This window comes from Dreissena polymorpha, chromosome 2, assembly GCF_020536995.1.
Source record: "Dreissena polymorpha isolate Duluth1 chromosome 2, UMN_Dpol_1.0, whole genome shotgun sequence".
Classification (NCBI taxonomy): Eukaryota; Metazoa; Mollusca; class Bivalvia; order Myida; family Dreissenidae; genus Dreissena; species Dreissena polymorpha.
Window position 1 is genome coordinate 119013693 of NC_068356.1, and position 19085 is coordinate 119032777.

The 19085-nt window shown below is 35.4% G+C and overlaps 1 protein-coding gene across 2 annotated transcripts; it reads left to right on the forward strand.

The window, feature by feature from the left end:
- The first annotated feature begins 97 nt into the window (after positions 1 to 97).
- On the forward strand, positions 98 to 11940 carry LOC127868729 (diphthine methyltransferase-like). Of its 2 annotated transcripts, XM_052410753.1 has the most exons (8): positions 98 to 200; positions 5534 to 5842; positions 6878 to 7182; positions 7562 to 7719; positions 10075 to 10147; positions 10494 to 10559; positions 10888 to 11051; positions 11588 to 11940. In XM_052410753.1, the coding sequence occupies exons 2-8, from the start codon at positions 5723 to 5725 to the stop codon at positions 11848 to 11850; spliced, it is 1149 nt and encodes a 382-aa protein (XP_052266713.1). In that variant the 5' UTR covers positions 98 to 200; positions 5534 to 5722; the 3' UTR covers positions 11851 to 11940. The 2 variants fall into 2 exon arrangements, with proteins under 2 accessions (XP_052266713.1, XP_052266714.1); XM_052410754.1 differs by lacking the exon at positions 5534 to 5842 and having other exon boundaries at positions 113 to 200.
- Positions 11941 to 19085: the final 7145 nt, after the last annotated feature.

Here is a 19085-nt window from a genome sequence, read left to right on the forward strand (position 1 = left end):
TAATATGTTAAATTATATTCAAATAGAATTTATGGTAGTATAACAAACATTTATATAAATAGGTCAATTCATTTATTATCTTTCACAATATTGTTTTCGTCTATTTCAAAATCCGAAAATATAAACCACTTTTAACAAACAAAATTCTACTTATGAATAACAAAATTATCGAGGCAAAATTTTCGATCCCGAATAAACTGGTAAAACATATTCATGGTTATATATTGTCCACATATATGGTTAATTTAACTGATTTGTAAATACATTATTATATTTTGTTGTTGTTTTACGGGTTCCATTTGGTCCCCAGACAACTCGCCCCAAAGCCAACTCGCGTCAGGACCACTCGACCCAAAGTATGGTAAACTTGCCCAAAATGTATCGATAACTCGCCCTGTATTATTTTATCATATGAAGAAAATTTATGGACAATATGTGTTACATAGCAATTGTTACTTTAAAGGACTGCCAAATAGACCAAAACAAGGGGACAACAATGAAAATGTAAATTTATTATATTAATATTTGATAATTGGATACATATAGTTTCTCTAAAAAAGATACAAGGCATCAATGATTGCATTTTAAATAAAATACATAAATTTATGAATATAACAGAACACAATTCTAATAATAAGATGCATTTCAAAACACAAAGGTTATGATTAGCAATCATTTTTAACACATCAAGCAGGGACAAGCTTATGCATTTAAATGTTAATTATAAAAAATTGTATGCAATATCAGAATAGTATAATGGGGATCATAAAAGTATTTATTTAAACTATTTCGGATCCTGCTACAAACTTATTGTCTTATTTCCTAATTAATCAGAGCTTATTGTTTGCTTACAAAAAAAGTAAAATCACTTCGATCATTGTGGTGTGACATCATTGTCTATTAGAAGTATACATTTCATAAATAAACACAAATGTAATGGTCCAATGACTTTGCACTTTCATCTGACAAGTTTTATGACTGTTATTAGGTTGTAAAATACATCTGTGATGTGACACCGGAATAACACAAATATATTAATTTTCTGATAAAATGCAAGTTTCCTTTAATTTAGAATATTTAGTTATTTGGACAAATTTGGTGCCCAAAAGATTGGAGTTGCATTGTTACAGTGCACTCGCCTGAATCAGAGACTGTATCATTGTATGCTGCCATCTCCCACAATTTATAGGTCTCTTTTCTGCCGTGGTAGATTTAAACAACATCCAAAAAACTAACAAACTTAGTCAGATTTAAACGACAGACACAAAACAAACAAAATAACGCTTTACAATTCACATGTTTTCAAAAGAAGACAGACTCACATGCGTTAATTTGATCAAACATGGGAATATAAATGCAAATTACAATTTATAATTAAAGCGAGCAAATAAGTTTGTGAACATTTAATTCATAAAAAAATAGTTTTATATGAAACAGAACAAAAAAACAATTATAATTTTTACTTTAATGTTACAATTACTATCAACATATCTTGTAAATTATTATAATATTTTTTTAAATCACGGTTATCTTACATCAAACTTAACAAATATTTCATTTTCAAAATAATTGTAGTTACAATTTAACAAACACTACATTTCAGACGACCTGTATTTGATTTATTCAGAATACTGAGCAAACATACGTTTATTGAAATGCATACATGCCTCTCTATTGAACTATACAAAAATATGCAGATCAAATGATTTTAATCAAGAAGCAAAATAAATTGGGGCAAGTTGCCTTTCCATTGGGGCGAGTTGTCCAATAGCATTGGGGCGAGTTGACCATATTTTTGAGGCGAGTATTCATGGGGGGAGTTGTCTAGCACCCTTCCATTTCACTATAATGTGACATCAATTTGTGTTCCATGTCATTTTAATCAAAACAAATATGCAAGGTTTATTATTGAAAAACCTTTTAAGCCGCAATTGATTTTGTGCAAGCATCAGCAACAAATTTTCATTGTAAATAAGTATGCAGCCATGTGCTTTAACTAATACAAGCACCACAAATAACAACTGATTTGTTCCATCAAATCCTTATTAACGTGTATGGTTAGGTAACATTTATTAAGCCTCAGCCATCAATAAATAAACTCATAATAGGAATATTTGGTTTATGTTTTTACCCTGGTTGGCTTTGCCTAGTTAATATATATGTTATACACATAGGAATTTTCAACAGTAATTTACTTGAAATTATTAGACAGATTTTGGTTTTAATTCCAGCAAGATAATTGATACTACATTGTTCATCAGCCTCAATAGACAGAATGAATGAGGATGGCGAATCTGGGAGCAATTCTCCTGCAAATATCACACCCAGCTTCAGTAACCCTGGCACCCCACGTTCAGATGCTGGGCTTGACATGATAAATACTCCGCCTCCAGTCCCTGCGCAACTCCAGCGCCCAGTAGCATCTGTAAATCAGCAACAGCAGCAACAGCAACTACTAATGCAACATCAGCAACAACTACAGCAGCTACAGAGCCAGAGCAAGTACTCTCAATTGTTGGCAGTGATAGAGGACATGGGTCGTGATATTCGGCCTACTTATGCGGGAAGTCGCACCTCGGCAGAGAGATTGAAACGTGGAATTGTTCATGCTAGAATTCTTGTGAGGGAGTGTCTTACTGAATGTGAACGTAGTGCAAGAAGTTAATCTCAGTTTGTAGACTTCCAAAAAAGAAACAGTAAAGAAAGAATCCACATTTCATCATTTCATATTATCCAAGGAAATAAAATTCATGTGAAATTAGAAAGAAGCAACATTGAAAACAATTTTAAACTACACAAATAAATGAACTTCTGAAAACTTAAAAAAAATCAAATTAGAAGATCCACATGCACACAAATTTATGACTAAGTGGTGAAATATATTGAAATAAAAGATACATAATTTAAGTGCTCCTGCTAGGATTTGAAAAAGGCAGATTGCTCTTTTGTCAAAGGCCAGTTTTGTGTGTGTTCATGTCATCCCTTCGTCATATTTTCAATATAGCAAATTTTTCATAATACATGTACAGTATTTTCTTCTAAAATATTGTTTCTGTAATTAATAAAATTAGGGTCACAGTAAGGTGGGACCTTTTTGCGGAAAAATGTTATCATTGATATTATTAGATTTTTTTCTTGCAGTTTTATTTAATGATGTAATATCTTAAACATATAACAATATTATATTAACTGGGCAAAACCAACAAGTCTTGATCACACTACCAACAGAAATTTAGATACTGGAAGAAAAAATAGTTTGCAGTGAGACTTATAATTTATTTATGTTACAAAAATTGTTTTTTGAACTGTTTGTACACTTGACACTTAAATAAATGCATTTTCATATTCACTACATTATGGTGCTGAGCACTCCATTTGATATCATTGTGTATGTTTTATTAACAGAACTACTGTAATCTATGGGAATGTAAATAAATGCTTGTAAAATAGTGTTTGTGTGGGTTTTGTTGAAGAGAATCATAAAAGCTACAACTGGGTTTACACTCTTATTCATATTATAGTTGATTCAAAAATAATGTACAGTTTACAAATCGGTAAGTAATTTTATGCCATTAAAAGAAAAATTTAGGGCATCTAGTTTTTAGCTCGACTATTATATATGAAATATATATAGTGGAGCTATCCTACTCACCCCGGCGTCTGCGTTAGGGTGCAAATGTTTAAGTTTTCGTACTACCCCAAATATTTTCTTTGTCCCTTGACATATTGCTTTCATATTTTGTATACTTGTTTACCAACACGACCCCAACCTATAAACAAGAGCAGACAACTCTATCAAGCATTTTGTCATAATTATGGCCCCTTTTCCACTTAGAATATGCAGCAAATGTTAAAATTTTCTTACTACCCCATTTATTTTCATTGTCCCTTGACATATTGCTTATATATTTTGCATACTTGTTTACCAACATCACCCCAACCTATAAAAAAGAGCAGCCAACTCTATCAAGCATTTTGTCATAATTATTGCCCCTTTTATACTTAGATTATGCATATTATTGACAAATCTATGTTAAAGTTTGCGTACTACCCCAAATATTTCCTATATCCTTTTACATATTGCTTTTATATGTTGCATACTTGTTAACCAACATTACCCCAACCTATAAACAAGAGCAGACCACTGTATCAAGCATTTTGACATAATTATGGCCCCTTTTACACTTAGATAATTGAACATTTTGCTTAAATTGCCATAACTTCTTTATTTATGATCACATTTTATGATTACTTTGACAAAACAACACTTACCTGAATACCACAATGGATTCCACCCAAACAATACCCCAAGCCGCTACTAGAATCCCTTCCCCCCCCCCCCCCCAACCTCACCCCCCCCCCCCCATTTTTTTTTTTTTTTTTTTTAAACATCTCATAAATTACCACACCCCACATTATACCCCCCTCTCACTGCCACCCCCACCCCCCCCCCCAAAAATGTTTTTTTATTTAAACATCATCTAATAAATTACCACACCCCACATTATACCCCCCTCTCACCCCTACCCCCCCCCCCACCACCCCCAAAATTAAAAATATTTTATTTTTTTAAACATCATCTAATAAATTACCACACCTCACATTATACCCCCCCCCCTCTCACCCCCCCCCCCCCCCCAATTTTTTTTCCTTTTTTTATTTTTGAAAGATCGTCTAATAAATTATTGAATATGAACAATTTCCCCATGATGGCTTACGTTATAGTGTCAAGCACTCAAATAGTAGAGCGCGCTGTCCTCTGACAGCTCCTGTTGCATTTACATTAATGTCAACCTGTCATGCTTTTTGTAAGGAGCTGAACTATTTTTTTGGAAAAAAAAATGTATTTAAGGGATTCAAATAAAACTTCATAAAATGATAGATAAAAATGAGAGGAGAAAATAGTGTAAGGCTCACAATGTCTGTCAAAACATATCTGTTGGGACATTTCCCAATTACAGTGGCAATGTTTGTTTAAACCTTAAGTGAATATTCCTCCGTGATAAATTATAAATATACATTAACATTCACCTCTGTCTACTGACAGTTTCATAAGTGTACACATGGTACTAAATTTTGTATGGTCTGATCACGATTTACACATTGTTTTTATTTTGTAAATCATACAAATATTTACAAAAAAAGTGTGTATTTCGTTGTCAATATTGCAAACAACATAATACAAATTAATAAAATAATGAAATTATCTAAAAATCGTGGTTATATCTACAACAAATAAACAACTCATTAATACCACATTTATTCTTAATACAGTACAGTCGCATTGTCTGGTTTATGAAAATTCCACTGTATTTTAAAGTAAGGGATTATATACATTAATTGATTATTACCATGTGACCAATATTAAAAGTATTGTAAAAGTTAAAAGTAATGCACCACTGCAAAAACAGAACAAAATAACAAATAGCACCAAAATAAATGAGATTTTTGAAAAAGCTTTTAAAGTCTATCAAAGGTTACATTATTGAGTATTATTACTTTATTCTACAGGTAGTGTTGAATATTGTGCCAGGTTTACTGATGATCTATGGTTGCCTCTGCTTCCCCTCTTGACTGCTCAACACACATCTGGGCCAGTCACTGACTGATCAACACACTAAGTTCTTGGCCTCTTGGCCGGTCACTGACTGTTCAACACACTTCTGGGCCTCTTGGCCGGTCACTGACTGTTCAACTCACTTCTTGGCCGGTCACCACAGGGATGTCTGTGACCACTCACCAGACCCTTGACACGGAGTACAATGCAGATTGTGTGGAGTGGTGTCCCCTGTCTGGATACCAGGACATTCTGCTGTGTGGCACATACCAGCTGCAACAACAGGTACATCAAAGCCGCAGTTATATTGGACATAATAGCATCAGCACTGTATTTGTTTAATTGTAACAAGTTGTTCTGATTTATACTGCCAGCATCTATAGTGCTCGTTTGTCCGTCCATCTTTCACAAAATGAAATCTTATTTTATGATCACTTAATACTTCCTACAAAGCTTTGATGCTTGGGTAGACGTTTTCTCTTCACATGGTCAACTTGCCCACATCTCCCTGTCCTCATTTTGACCATGACATTGGACTTACACTTATTAAGAAGGTCGTAAACTCATATTGACCGTTCCATTATCATAAATACTACTTTCTAACAAGCTTTGATATAACAATTTTACAATCAGGACACTCACATTGCTTGACACAATTTAGACTTTGACTTTTACCTGATGTTAGATTTTTTCAAATAGGCCAATTCATCAATACTGACAAGACTTCCTCTGGTGACGTCTTCATTTATTGAATGCAGCATCTTGTACAAAATGTTCTGTAAATGTACACAAGCAAGTGGAATGAAATGCTTTCTTGTTCAGAAACGTACTATTACTTTTAAATCCATTAAAAAATCTAGTCATTTGAAAAAAATCATTAATTGCTCAGAGTTATCTATTACATTCACCTGTCATTTGTGCTGTACTCTTTGACCCGATGTAACAATTATTCAATTTATGCCCCTCAGATCAAAAACAAACTGCCCAAGGGGCTAGATTGGTCTGTATAGAATTAACAAGCGAAATTCTTTCCATCAAAAACTGCGACCGTCAAAATGAGGTTTCATAATCAATATATATGGGACAGTATCAGCTGGGTCTTTACAAATTAATATTTTTTTGCCTTTCGAGTGAAAATAAGCCAAATTAGTTGTAAACATTTTTTAAAAGGTTTGAAGGTCTCGTAGTCTAAAATTTGAGTGAAAAGCATTTTAGGTAGAAAGACTCAATTAGTTTTAGTACAATTGAGTCATTGGCATTTAAAATCTAAGCAGCAGCTTTGTCAATGGATTTCTTTAATTTTACTTAAATACTTCGCAGGAGTCAACAGAATCAGCAGGAGAACAGACTCGTGTTGGTTGCTTGTACATGTACAGCCTGGATACCCAGTCTGGTGTTCCCACCCTGCAGCAGTGTACTCGTCTGGACATGCCTGGAGTGCTGGACATCAAGTGGTCATGTGAACCAGTCCAAGGCCACCCGACCTTTGCCCTTGTGAACTCTATTGGTGAACTACAACTCTATAAGTTGGGGTCAAATAAGGCAGTCTCTATAGAAACCAAGGCTGAACTTTCACCTCACAGCTTGGGACTGTCATTGGAATGGAACAATTTGACTGGACACAGGTGCTCTTATAGACTTGTACATCAAGCCGTATTTTGATGGGCCAATAGATTCCGGTATTTCGGTTTTAGATTAGTTTTAAGTAACTGTATGTTCCAGTTTTGATTATTTCTAGATGAAGGTTATTTTCATTACTTAATCTAATTAATAATTAGTTAAGAAGGTATCTTAAAGCATTCAAATCAACATGACTTTTCTCCTATTTGGCCATTATTTCATGTTTTAACATTGTTTTTTATTTTTCATCTTTTATTATTAAATACATGTGATTCGCTCTAGGTGACAGCATATGTAATTGCATGCATATGAATTATTATTTCACCATTTTACAATACTAACCCAACATGGTATGTTTTCAATTAAAGATTTGTATATTTCTAGTGAAGATTTGCAGATTGTGAGTTCCGACTCATCTGGTCATGTACATGTCCATCAATTGGGAGGAGCCAGCCTTGATACCATTGACACTTGGAAGGCACATGATTATGAAGCCTGGATTTCTGCCTTCAACCAGGCTAACACCCAGCTTGTGTTCACAGGTGGTAGAATTATGAACATATTCATCTGTGTGTACCTATTACCAATAATCATACAATCGAATACATCCATATAATTACATTTTTCTAAATTCTTACCAGTTGAATTTAAATTCCTGACTTCTTAACAATCTAAAATTTTAAAGCTCACCTTAGCATAGCATACTCATGTTAAGTTTTTGTGAGAACCTTTTTCTGTTATTCATCATCAGTCGTCTGCAGGTTGTCACCATCATCAGCCTGCTTAACGCTCGTTATGAAACTTTTTAAACAGCTCCGAATAGTACAGGTTCGTGGGGTCTCTAGTGAGCACCTTAGGTCTTTTGGCCCTCTTGTTAATTGCTTTATCCTCCAAGTAACTGAACTTTTTATTTAACCTTACACCAAAATGTGCATGCAAATGTGTTAAATGAAAATGAATGAAGGGCAGAATATTTTCATGTAAAAAAGAGCAGTTGTTTTAAATGCTAAAAGAATATGCCCCGCATACCCCCAAAATGATTAAGAAGTATCAATGGTCTAGCCTTATCAAGGATGTTACTATAAAGTTATGTTATGACTGAATTGTTTTGTGTAATAAAAAGGTACATTTATTATACCCTCACAAAGAAGTTTAGGGGGTATATAGGAGTTAACTTGTCTGTCGGTCAGTCTGTCTGTCTGTTGGTCCGTATTAAGTGTCTGCTCTCTAATTTAAGTAGTTTTTTTCCGATCTTCACCAAACTTGGTCAGAAGTTGTATCTAGATGATGTCTAGGCCAAGTTCGAACATGGGCCTTGCTGGTTCAAAAACTTGGTCACTGGGTCACTTAGTGCGTTTTAAACATTCAGCATGTTATCCGCTCTCTAATTCAAGTAGTTTTCATCCGATCTTCACCAAACTTGGTCAGAAGTTGAATCTAGATGATCTGAAGGCCAAGTTCGAACATGGGCCATGCCAGATCAAAAACTAGGTCACAGGGTTACTTAGTATGTTTTACACATTGAGCATGGTGTCCGCTCTCTATTTCAAGTAGTTTAAATCCGATCTTCACCTTACTTGGTCAGAAGTTGTAACTAGATGATGTGTAGGTCAAGTTTGAACATGGGCCATGCCGGGTCAAAAACTAGGTCACGGGGTCACTTAGTGTGTTTTAAACCTCACCATGTTGTCCGCTCTCTAATTCAAGTAGTTTTTATCCAATCTTCACCAAAATTGGTCAGAAGTTGTATCTTGATAATGTCTAGGGCAAGTTTGAATATGGGTCATGCAGGGTCAAAACAAGGTCACGGGGTCACATAGTGCGTTTTAAACATCACACTGTTGTCCGCTCTCTAATTAAAGTAGTTTTCATCCAATCTTCACCAAACTTGGTCAGAAGTTGTATCTTGATGATGTCTAGGTCAAGTTTGAACATGGGCCATGCCGGGTCAAAAACTAGGTCACAGGGTATCTTAGTGCATTTTAAACCTCACAATGTTGTCCGCTCTCTAATTCAAGTAGTTTTCATCCAATCTTCACCAAACTTGGTCACAAGTTTTATCTAAATGATCTCTAGGACAAGTTTGAACATGGGCCATTCCGGGCCTAAAACTGGGTCACGGGTCACTTAGTGCATTTTTTAACATTCAGCATGGTGTCCTCTCTCTATTTCAAGTAGTTTACATCTGATCTTCACCAAACTTTGTCAGAAGTTTTATGGAGATGATCTTAAGGCCAAGTTAGAACATGGGCCTTTCTGGGTAAAAAACTAGGTCAAGGGGTCACTTAGTGCGTTTTAAAAATTGAGCATGGTGTCCGCTGATTTTTGTGAAGACGACATGCAAAATATTATGTGTCAATGCGGCATGTGGGGGTATTTGTCACGTCTTTGACAAAGCTCTAGTTCAAGTAGTTTTCATCCAATATCTTTACCAATCTTGGTCAGAAGTTTTATGATTTCTACGCCGAGTTTGAATATGGGCCATGCTGTGCCAAAAACTAGGTTACGGGGTCACTTAGTGAGTTATTTAACATTCAGCATGATGTCTACTCTCTAATTCAAGTAGTTTTCATCCGATCTTCACCATACTTGGTCAGAAGTTGTTTCTAGATGATGTGTAGGTCAATTTCGAACATGGGCCCTGTCGGGTCAAAAACTAGGTAATTGTGTCACTAAGTGCGTTTTCAACATTTAGCATGTGTCGGCTGTTTTTTGTGAAGACAACATGCAAAATATTCTGTGTCAATGCGGCATGTGGGGGTATTCGTCACGTCTGTGACAAAGCTCTTATTATTTAAAGTGGTATATATTTATGGAGGTTCGTGATAGCCTTTTGTAAAGCTATGAAACCCAAACTGTGACTGTGGAATGTTATCCAATGTGTGGTGTATGTCCAGGGGGAGATGACTGCAGGTTGAAGGGTTGGGACCTTAGAGCCGGTACTGCCAGTCCAGTGTTCAACAGCAAGAGGTAGGTTGGCTTGAAATACTCATCATACATACACACATTGCTGGTTCTGCCCAGTAAAAAAATCAGATCTACTAAAACATTATCATTTTATGTGATGTATTACTCAAAAGTAACACAATATTTATATGAAAAATAGAACATATGGGTCTGTTTACATACAATATGTATACAAATGAAAATTTGCATCATTAACGAAGAAAGACAAATTAACTAAAATATTACACTTATAAGGTTTTAGTGGTAAGTTTATAAATATGTAATTACTGTTGTAATATTTTATATTAAATGAAAATAGTTTGTGGATTCTGGTCCCTGATATTGTTGTATTTCTGTGTTTTTCTCCCAGACATACAATGGGAGTCTGCAGCATTCAAAGTAACCCAATAGAACCACACATGTTAGCCACTGGGAGGTCAGTTCAAATATGTTTATATCAACTGAGTATCAGTGTGTTGCTGGACCAGTTTTTAAAGTACTAGTATTTGCTTCAACAACTAGTGTTTATGCTGCAATGAGGCTACTTAGGATGAATTTTGATATTTTCTGTCTACAGAACTAGTGAATTATTACAAGAGTAATCTGATATGTAATATTTTATGTAAATACATGTACATGAAATGGATCTTCAGAAATAGCGAAACATAAGAATGAAACATTACACGCATAAACATTATTTTTGAACAAAGGATACATGTGTACTGAAAAATGTTAACACATGTAAGTATGACATGTTTTTACAGTTATGACGAGCACCTGTTGGTGTGGGATACCCGCCAGATGAAGTCACCAACACAGGAGGTGGATCTGGGGGGAGGGGTTTGGCGGGTCAAGTGGGAGCCTAACACTGCCAGGTACATCCTCACCGCCACCATGTACAACGGCTTCCACGTTTTAGACATGACTGGTAAGCTTCAGTGGACTTATAAATGCCTGTACATTCATGGTAACTGTTAGTGTTTTTTAAAAGATTAATGATTCAATATAAACTGTAAATACAATTGTTTGAATGATATAATCATTTTGATTTGTCTGCATTTAAAGTTTGTAGAAACAGTTTTTATGCCCAAGGTAGGGTGGCATATAGCAGTTGAACTTTCTGTCAGTCAGTCTTACCGTCTGTCCGAAGACTTTAACATTGCCCATAATATTTGCAATATTGAAGATAGCAACTTGATATTTGGCATGCATCTGTATCTCATGGAGCTGCACATTTTGAGTGGTGAAAGGTCAAGGTCAGCCTTCAAGGTCAAATATATGGCTTTAAAGCGGCGCAGTAAGGGGCATTGTGTGTCTGACAAACACATCTCTTGTTATACATAACATTAGGACCTGTCACTTTGATATTACGTTGTATAATATAATATAATATTGCATCATAATGGTGATTAGAACAACAATGTGTGTGCAGAAGAAGTCAAGGGTTATGATTTTACATTCCAGGTGAGAGCTGTTCAATAGCCAGTCACTACTCTGAACACCAGTCTATAGGGTATGGGGCAGACTGGTGTAGGCTGCCTAGCAAAATGATGGATTTCCATGGTAAGCAGTTCACAGCCAGTGCCAGTACAGAGGAGTTACAGTTAGAATGTTCAAATACAAGAGTTAAAAGAGAACATTGTCAAAATGTTATATCAACATGCTCCTTTTATGATCACTTGTTGAAATTGTGGACATTTTCTGATTGCACAGAAAATACAGAGTAAAGAGATGTTTGTATGCTTTTTCATAATTGAAGAAATACATGCTGTATCTTGGTTATCTTAAGTGTAATAAACTGGGTAGTGGTAAAGTTATCAAGTGTATGAAAAACCAACCCATCTTGTAAGTTATGACAACTACTTTGCAAGAGCTCAAAGTATTGATTGAGCCAGCTGAAAACGGCATTGCGTTTGTCAAGACTGGTAAGATAATAATGGTAAACAACATTACATGTATATATGTTAGGACAGTAGCCTTTTTAGCTTGACTATTTTATATGAAATATATATAGTGGAGCTATCCTACTCACCCCGGTGTTACCGTTTCCGTGCCGTTTCCGTGCAAATGTTAAAGTTTTCGTACTTCCCCAATTATTTTCATTGTCCCTTGACATATTGCTTTCATATTTTGCATACTTGTTTCCCAACATGACCCCAACCTATAAACAAGAGAAGACAACTCTAGCAAGCATTTTGTCATAATTATGGCCCCTTTTCCGCTTAGAATATGCAGCAAATGTTTAAGTTTGCGTACTACCCCAAATATTTTCAATGTCCCTTGACATATTGCTTTCATATTTTGCATACTTGTTTACCATCATGACCCCAGCCTATAAACAATAGCATACAACTGTATTAAGCATTTTGACAGAATTATTTCCCCTTTTATACTTAGAATATGCATATTATTAATAAATCTATGTTAAACTTTGCGTACTACCTCAAATATTTCCTATATCCTTTGACATATTGCTTTTATATATTGCATACTTGTTTACCAACATGACCCGAACCTATAAAGAAGAGCAGACAACTCTAACATGCATTTTGTCATAATGATAGCCCCTTTTCCACTTAGAATATGCAGCAAATGTTAAAATTTTCGTACTACCCCAAATATTTTCAATGTCCCTTGACATATTGCTTTCATTTTTTGCATACTTGTTTACCATCTTGACCCCAACCTATAAACAAGAGCAGACAACTGTATCAAGCATTTTGACAGAATTATTGCCCCTTTTATACTTAGAATATGCATTGATAAATCTATGTTAAACTTTGCGTACTACCCAAAATATTTCCTATATCCTTTGACATATTGCTTTTATATGTTTACCAACATCAACCCAACCTATAAACAAGAGCAGACCACTGTATCAAGCATTTTGACATAATTATGGCCCCTTTTACACTTAGATAATTGAACATTTTGCTTAAATTGCCATTACTTCTTTATTTATGATCACATTTTATTATTACTTTGACAAAACAACACTTACCTGAATACCACAATGGATTCCACCCAAACAATACCCCACGCCCCTACCCAGGGTCCCCCCCCCCCACCACCGAATTTTTTTTTTTTGTTTAAACATCAACTTATCAATGACCACACCCCACATTATACCCCCCCTTTCACCCCCCTACGCTCCCCAACCTCCCCCCCAATTTTTTTTTAACATCATCTAATAAATTACCCCACCCCACGTTATATCCGCCTCTCACCCCCGCCCCCTACTCCCCTCCCCCTACCCCCCCTCCCCAATTTTTTTTTTTTTTTTAAAGATCGTCTTATCAATTATTGAATATGAACAATTTCCCCATGATGGCTTACGTTATACTGTCAAGCACTCGAAGAGTCGAGCGCGCTGTCCTCTGACAGCTCTTGTTAAAATATGCCTTCTCTAAAAGACCTACATATTTACCATGGTGGACATTAAAACTTCAATTGGGCATAACTAGTATTCAAAGTATAAGGTTGACATTAGTCACATCAAAATCTAAAAATTGGAATGAAGCCAATGTAAATTATCATGAAGCCTTATTAAGTGACAGCTGTATGACCTCAAAACAGAAGTTGTTAAAATGGAAAATAGATCATGAGAAAACATGCATTTAAGACATTCCTTAATTCTGTGGCAAAATTTACCAATCTTTCAATTTGTGTGCAAACGGGCAGTGAGTAGAATCCAGGGAAATGATGTCTGCTAAACAACTCAATAAGTTTAAAAGAGATCATCATGAAAGTTGGTGTTTGTGTATATTTTTGGGCATAAAAGCTCAGCCGAATTTGATAAACACCCAGATTGCTCGATACTTTTCTGAATTATGGTCCTTGAATTATTAAAGACGTAAGCAAACTTAACTTTGTTTGCTCTCTAACTCAAAGAGTTTAAACGGGGTTATAAGGAAACTACCGGTAGGCAGTAATGTTTTTGGGCATAATAACTCGACCAAGTTTAATAATAGCCAGATAAATTGATACACTTCTGAATTATGACCCTTGAATTATAAAAAATAAAAATAAAATGAAACCTGTCAACCCTCTTTCTAAAAAAGTTTAATTCTGATGATCATGAAACTTGATGATGTTTGAGGGCTCTATATCTCAATTACCAGCCAGATCGGATTAAGCACTTCTGAATAATGGCCTTTAAAATATAACAAGAGGGCCTAGAGAGCCCTAGATAACTCACCTGTATAGAGGAGCATTTCCAGTTTTTATCACAGGGGTTTGATTGTACCAATCTTTGTAATGGACTAAAATCTGATTTCACATACCATAGGGGCATGATTTCGACTTACTTTGTAGAGGACAATCATACAATGTTACATGCTAAATAACTAACCTCTGGGTCTTGTGGTTTAAGAAAAGGAGATTATTTAAGTTTTCACTATACAAGTTTAAGAAAAAGAATCAATTAAGGCGGGGCCATTTTACCCCAGTGGAACAAACATTGTAGAAGACCACTATGGGCTGTTTCATGACCAATATCAAACCACTCAGTCTTGTGGTAAAGTTTCTATAAACGTATAAGAAACAAGAGCTTGTCACAGTAGTGCCAAATCCCCGCCGAAATGTGTTTGCTTGTATGACAACATTTGTTTTAGAGAGTAGAATAATATTTGTAAAAACAAGGGAGATAATTCATTATGCTCAGGACAAAAATTTACTTTGATATTAAATAAAGGAATATAATTCAAACACTAAGGTACATGTAGATAGAGTTATGGTTCTTATTCACTGCACTTCTCCTACTTGCCATCTGATTAAGTGTCAAGTAAATCCCTTCAGTACATTTAGAGTTATGCTCCGGACAAAAATGTACTTAAAAATTATATAAAAGGGGAGATAATTCAAAAACTAAGGTAGATTGAGTTATGTTTCTTGGTCACTGCACTTCTCCTAGTTGCCATCTGTTTTTATTTCAAGTTTCAAGTAAATCCCTTTAGTAGATTTAGAGTTATGCTCCGGACAAAAATTTACTTTAAAGTTACAGTCCACTCTCGTTATCTCGACATCGGATATCTCGATATTCTCGATATGTTGAAGTAAGCTCAATGTCCCATTTTTTTCCTTCTTTATGTATATAAATAAACATCGCTTATCTCGATTTTCGTTATGTCAAATAATTTGATATGTCGATATAAAATTGTGTCCCTAGTCCCGATTTTACATGTATTTACTGTGGTTTATCTCGAAGTGCGAATAACTGTCCCAGTGTCGGCAAAAGGTGAGACATTTTTCTTTGATACTTCGCCGTCCCGCTTCGCCCGGCTGCTCCTGATACTGTGCGGTAGGAAATTGATCCATTAATTGCATCAATGATCACAAGTGTGTAATGTCGTTAGCCATTAACACTTGAGTAATCTGTCACTTTAACATCAATTAACTGCAATTAATACACAGCCTGCCGAAAGGCCGAAAGACTTATTGTTTTTACAAACAACATTCCAAAATGCATTGAGTTATATTTTTATGTATATAAACCGTCACAAATTTACAGAATGCTGTTCTATCATTGAAACAACAGTAATTGTCATGGGTAACTTGAAAGAATATGATTTACGCATGTTCAGATGAAAAACCCTCGTCTTGATTGGACGTCAGTTGCATCATCACTTTAAATAGCTATATAACCTGATGTTTACTCGACAGTTTAGAAAAATTATAACCGCATGTGTTCATGCAATTCTGTAATACTTAAAACGTCATTTAAACATTTAAATAGCAAAATTAATCGTGCCTCGTAAAAACGCTTATATATCAGGTAGAGAGTATTATGCCGCACTGTGACAGCTTTAGTTAGACCACTTAGCAAGTATTTAGATGTTAAAAACAAGGTAAATTTTCATCTCATTTTTTCTTTGAATACGCCTCATTGGATATCTCGAACTCTCGTTATCTCGACATTTTTTCTTGTTCCCGCCGACTTCGAGATAACGAGAGTGGACTGTATATAAAAGGGGAGATAATTGCTAAACTAAGGTAGATAGAGTTATAGTTCTTGGTCACTGCACTTCTCCTAGTTGCCATCTGTTTATATTCTAAGTCTCAAGTAAATCCATTGAATAGATTTGGAGTTATTCTCCCGACAAAATTTACTTTAAAGTTATATAAAAGGGGAGATAATTTAAAAACTAAGGTAGATAGAGTTATGGTTCTTAGTCACTGCACTTTTTCTACTTGCCATCAGTTTATATTTCAAGTTTCAATTAATCCCTTCAGTAGATTTAGAGTTATGCTCTGGACAAAAAATTATTTTAAAATTATATAAAAGGGGAGATAATTCAAAAACTAAGGTAGATAGAGTTGTGGTTCTTGGTCACTGCACTTCTCCTAGTTGCCATCTGTTTATATTTCAAGTTTCAAGTAAATCCCTTCAGTAGATTAAGAGTTATGCTCCTGTCAAAAAATTCCTTTAAAATTATATAAAAGGGGAGATAATTCAAAAACTAAGGTAGATAGAGTTGTGGTTCTTGGTCACTGCACTTCTCCTAGTTGCCATCTGTTTACCGGTTTATTTGAAGTTTCAAGTAAATCCCTTTAGTATATTTAGAGTTATGCTCCGGACAAAAATTTACTGTAGTTATATAAAAGGGGAGAAAATTCCAAAACTAAGGTAGATAGAGTTATGGTTCTTGGTCACTGCACTTCTTCTAGTTGCCATCTGTTTAAATTCTAAGTTTAAAGTAAAACCATTGAATAGATTTGGAGTTATGCTGCGGACAAAGTTTCAGCCAGATGGACAGGACCAATTACTATATCCCCTCCGAATTTTTTTCGGCGGGGATAAAAAGGCTAAGTCTGGGGCCAACTTCGACCTCATGGACATGACTTAAACAAACTTGGTAGGAAACCACCATATGATGTTACACACCCAATAATAAACCCCTGACCCTTTGACCAGAGGGGCATGTCTTGAACAAACAAGTAGAGGACAGCTATATGGTGGTACATACAAAATGTAAAACCCCTGACCTTTGCAGTTTTTAGTTTTCCTTTAAAAAATATATTTTGAGCTCAAGACAAACGGTTAAGTGCAGAAATATTATTTTTTCTATTTTTAATAAAAGTGACTTTGACATGCATAACTGGGTCAAAATGCAATCCCAACCTAGGTTTATATGAAAGCTACCTAAAAACAAACATACAGCACAATACCTCAATCAAAACTTAAGTTATTCAATGAAAACTGTTTTTAACTTTAATTACAGTGAACTTGATCCCACTGGCCCCAAATGCAATCCCAACATTCCATTGCATGTAAGCTACTTACACATGCAAAATACTTCCATCCAAACTTAAGTTATGAAGTGGAAACTCAGTTCTTAGTAACTGCCTTTCAATCCAATTATTGCAAACACAATCCCTCTAAATTTCAGCAGAGTCTCTATCCTCACTTAAGTTACAGATAGCACACTTTTTTATATATTGAAGTGACCTTGACCCAACTGGCCCAAATGCAAACACCATGCTAGATTAACTTGTCAGCTACATATAGGAGTTGTTGCACACAAACTTACCCGAGTCACAAAAAGGGGCATAATTTTGCTTTGGTCTGTGACATCATAATGATGATCCTCAAAATATGTGAAGTTATAATTAAATATCTGTAGTCATTTCAGAGACATATGTCTTGTTCTGAGAAAACTGGGCATAATGCATGTGCGTAAAGTGTCATCCCAGATTAGCCTGTGCAGTCCGCACAGGCTAATCAGGGATGACACTTTCCGCCTAAACTTGATTTTCGGCAAGGAGGGACATCCTTGAAACTAAAAATACCATAAAAGCGGAAAGTGTTGTCCCTGATTAGCCTGTGCAGACTGCACAGGCTAATCTGGGAGGACACTTTACGCACATGCATTAAGCCCAATTTTCTAAGAACAAGACACATATGTTCTTGTTGGAAGTAAACCTCAACCTACATTTTCTTTTGCACCCAAACTTGAACCTGACCTTTATAAGGATTGATCTCAAGCTACACTGAATCTACACTTGAGAAGTCAAGATGCAGTACAAGCTATACTGAATCTACACTTGAGAAGTCAAGATGCAGTACAAGCTACACTGAATCTACAGTTGAGAAGTCAAGATTCAGTACACTAGTTGCTTCACACAGGGGCAATACAGGGATCCATTTTCATACGCTATCGTGTGTAACCCAACTAACAGTTCTACAGGAAAGAATTGTTTCCAGTAAATAAAATTATACTACACACTCAGATGATGTGCATCAAAATGAAACAGCTCAGCTATTGTTAGTGTTGCAAAATATGACCAGAAGTCCTGTATGTGCCCTTCTCGACTACTTCAACATTTGACTCTAGATAAATATATCTGCACACCTGCTGCTTCTCTAAAACATGAAATCAGCTAAAAAGGGTATAATCAAATTCTTCTGTTTAAAAAGGGATCATATGTCCATGCATTCTAGATAACTATTTTATTACTAAATGTTAGACACATTTCAAACTCATTGATAGTAATCCTTATATTTATTGAACAAGCGCCCTTGACCTTTGCCCATGTGTTGACAACTGCTCCACATGAACAATTGGTATATTTTTTTGAATCGGCAAAATGAACTTCTGACGATTAAGTTTGAACTTTACATTTGAAGTTGGGAGACAGATTTACATTTGATACATCGTCTCTTATGGTGGACATTTGGGGTAAGTTATTTTAAAATGATGAATTTATTGTCTCGACAACTTGACCTTTGAGATACAGAGGCAGGTGTTACTGGCGACACACTGTCTCAATGATGGCCATTTGTGTAAGTTGTTTAACAAGGGCTGTTTGTAAAACATGCATGCCCCCCATATGGGCTGTCGGATGTAGTGACAGCCATTGTGTGAATACATTTTATATCACTGTGACCTAGTGACCTGAAAATCAATAGGGCTCATCTGCCAGTCATGATCAATGTACCTATGAAGTTTGATGATCCTAGGCC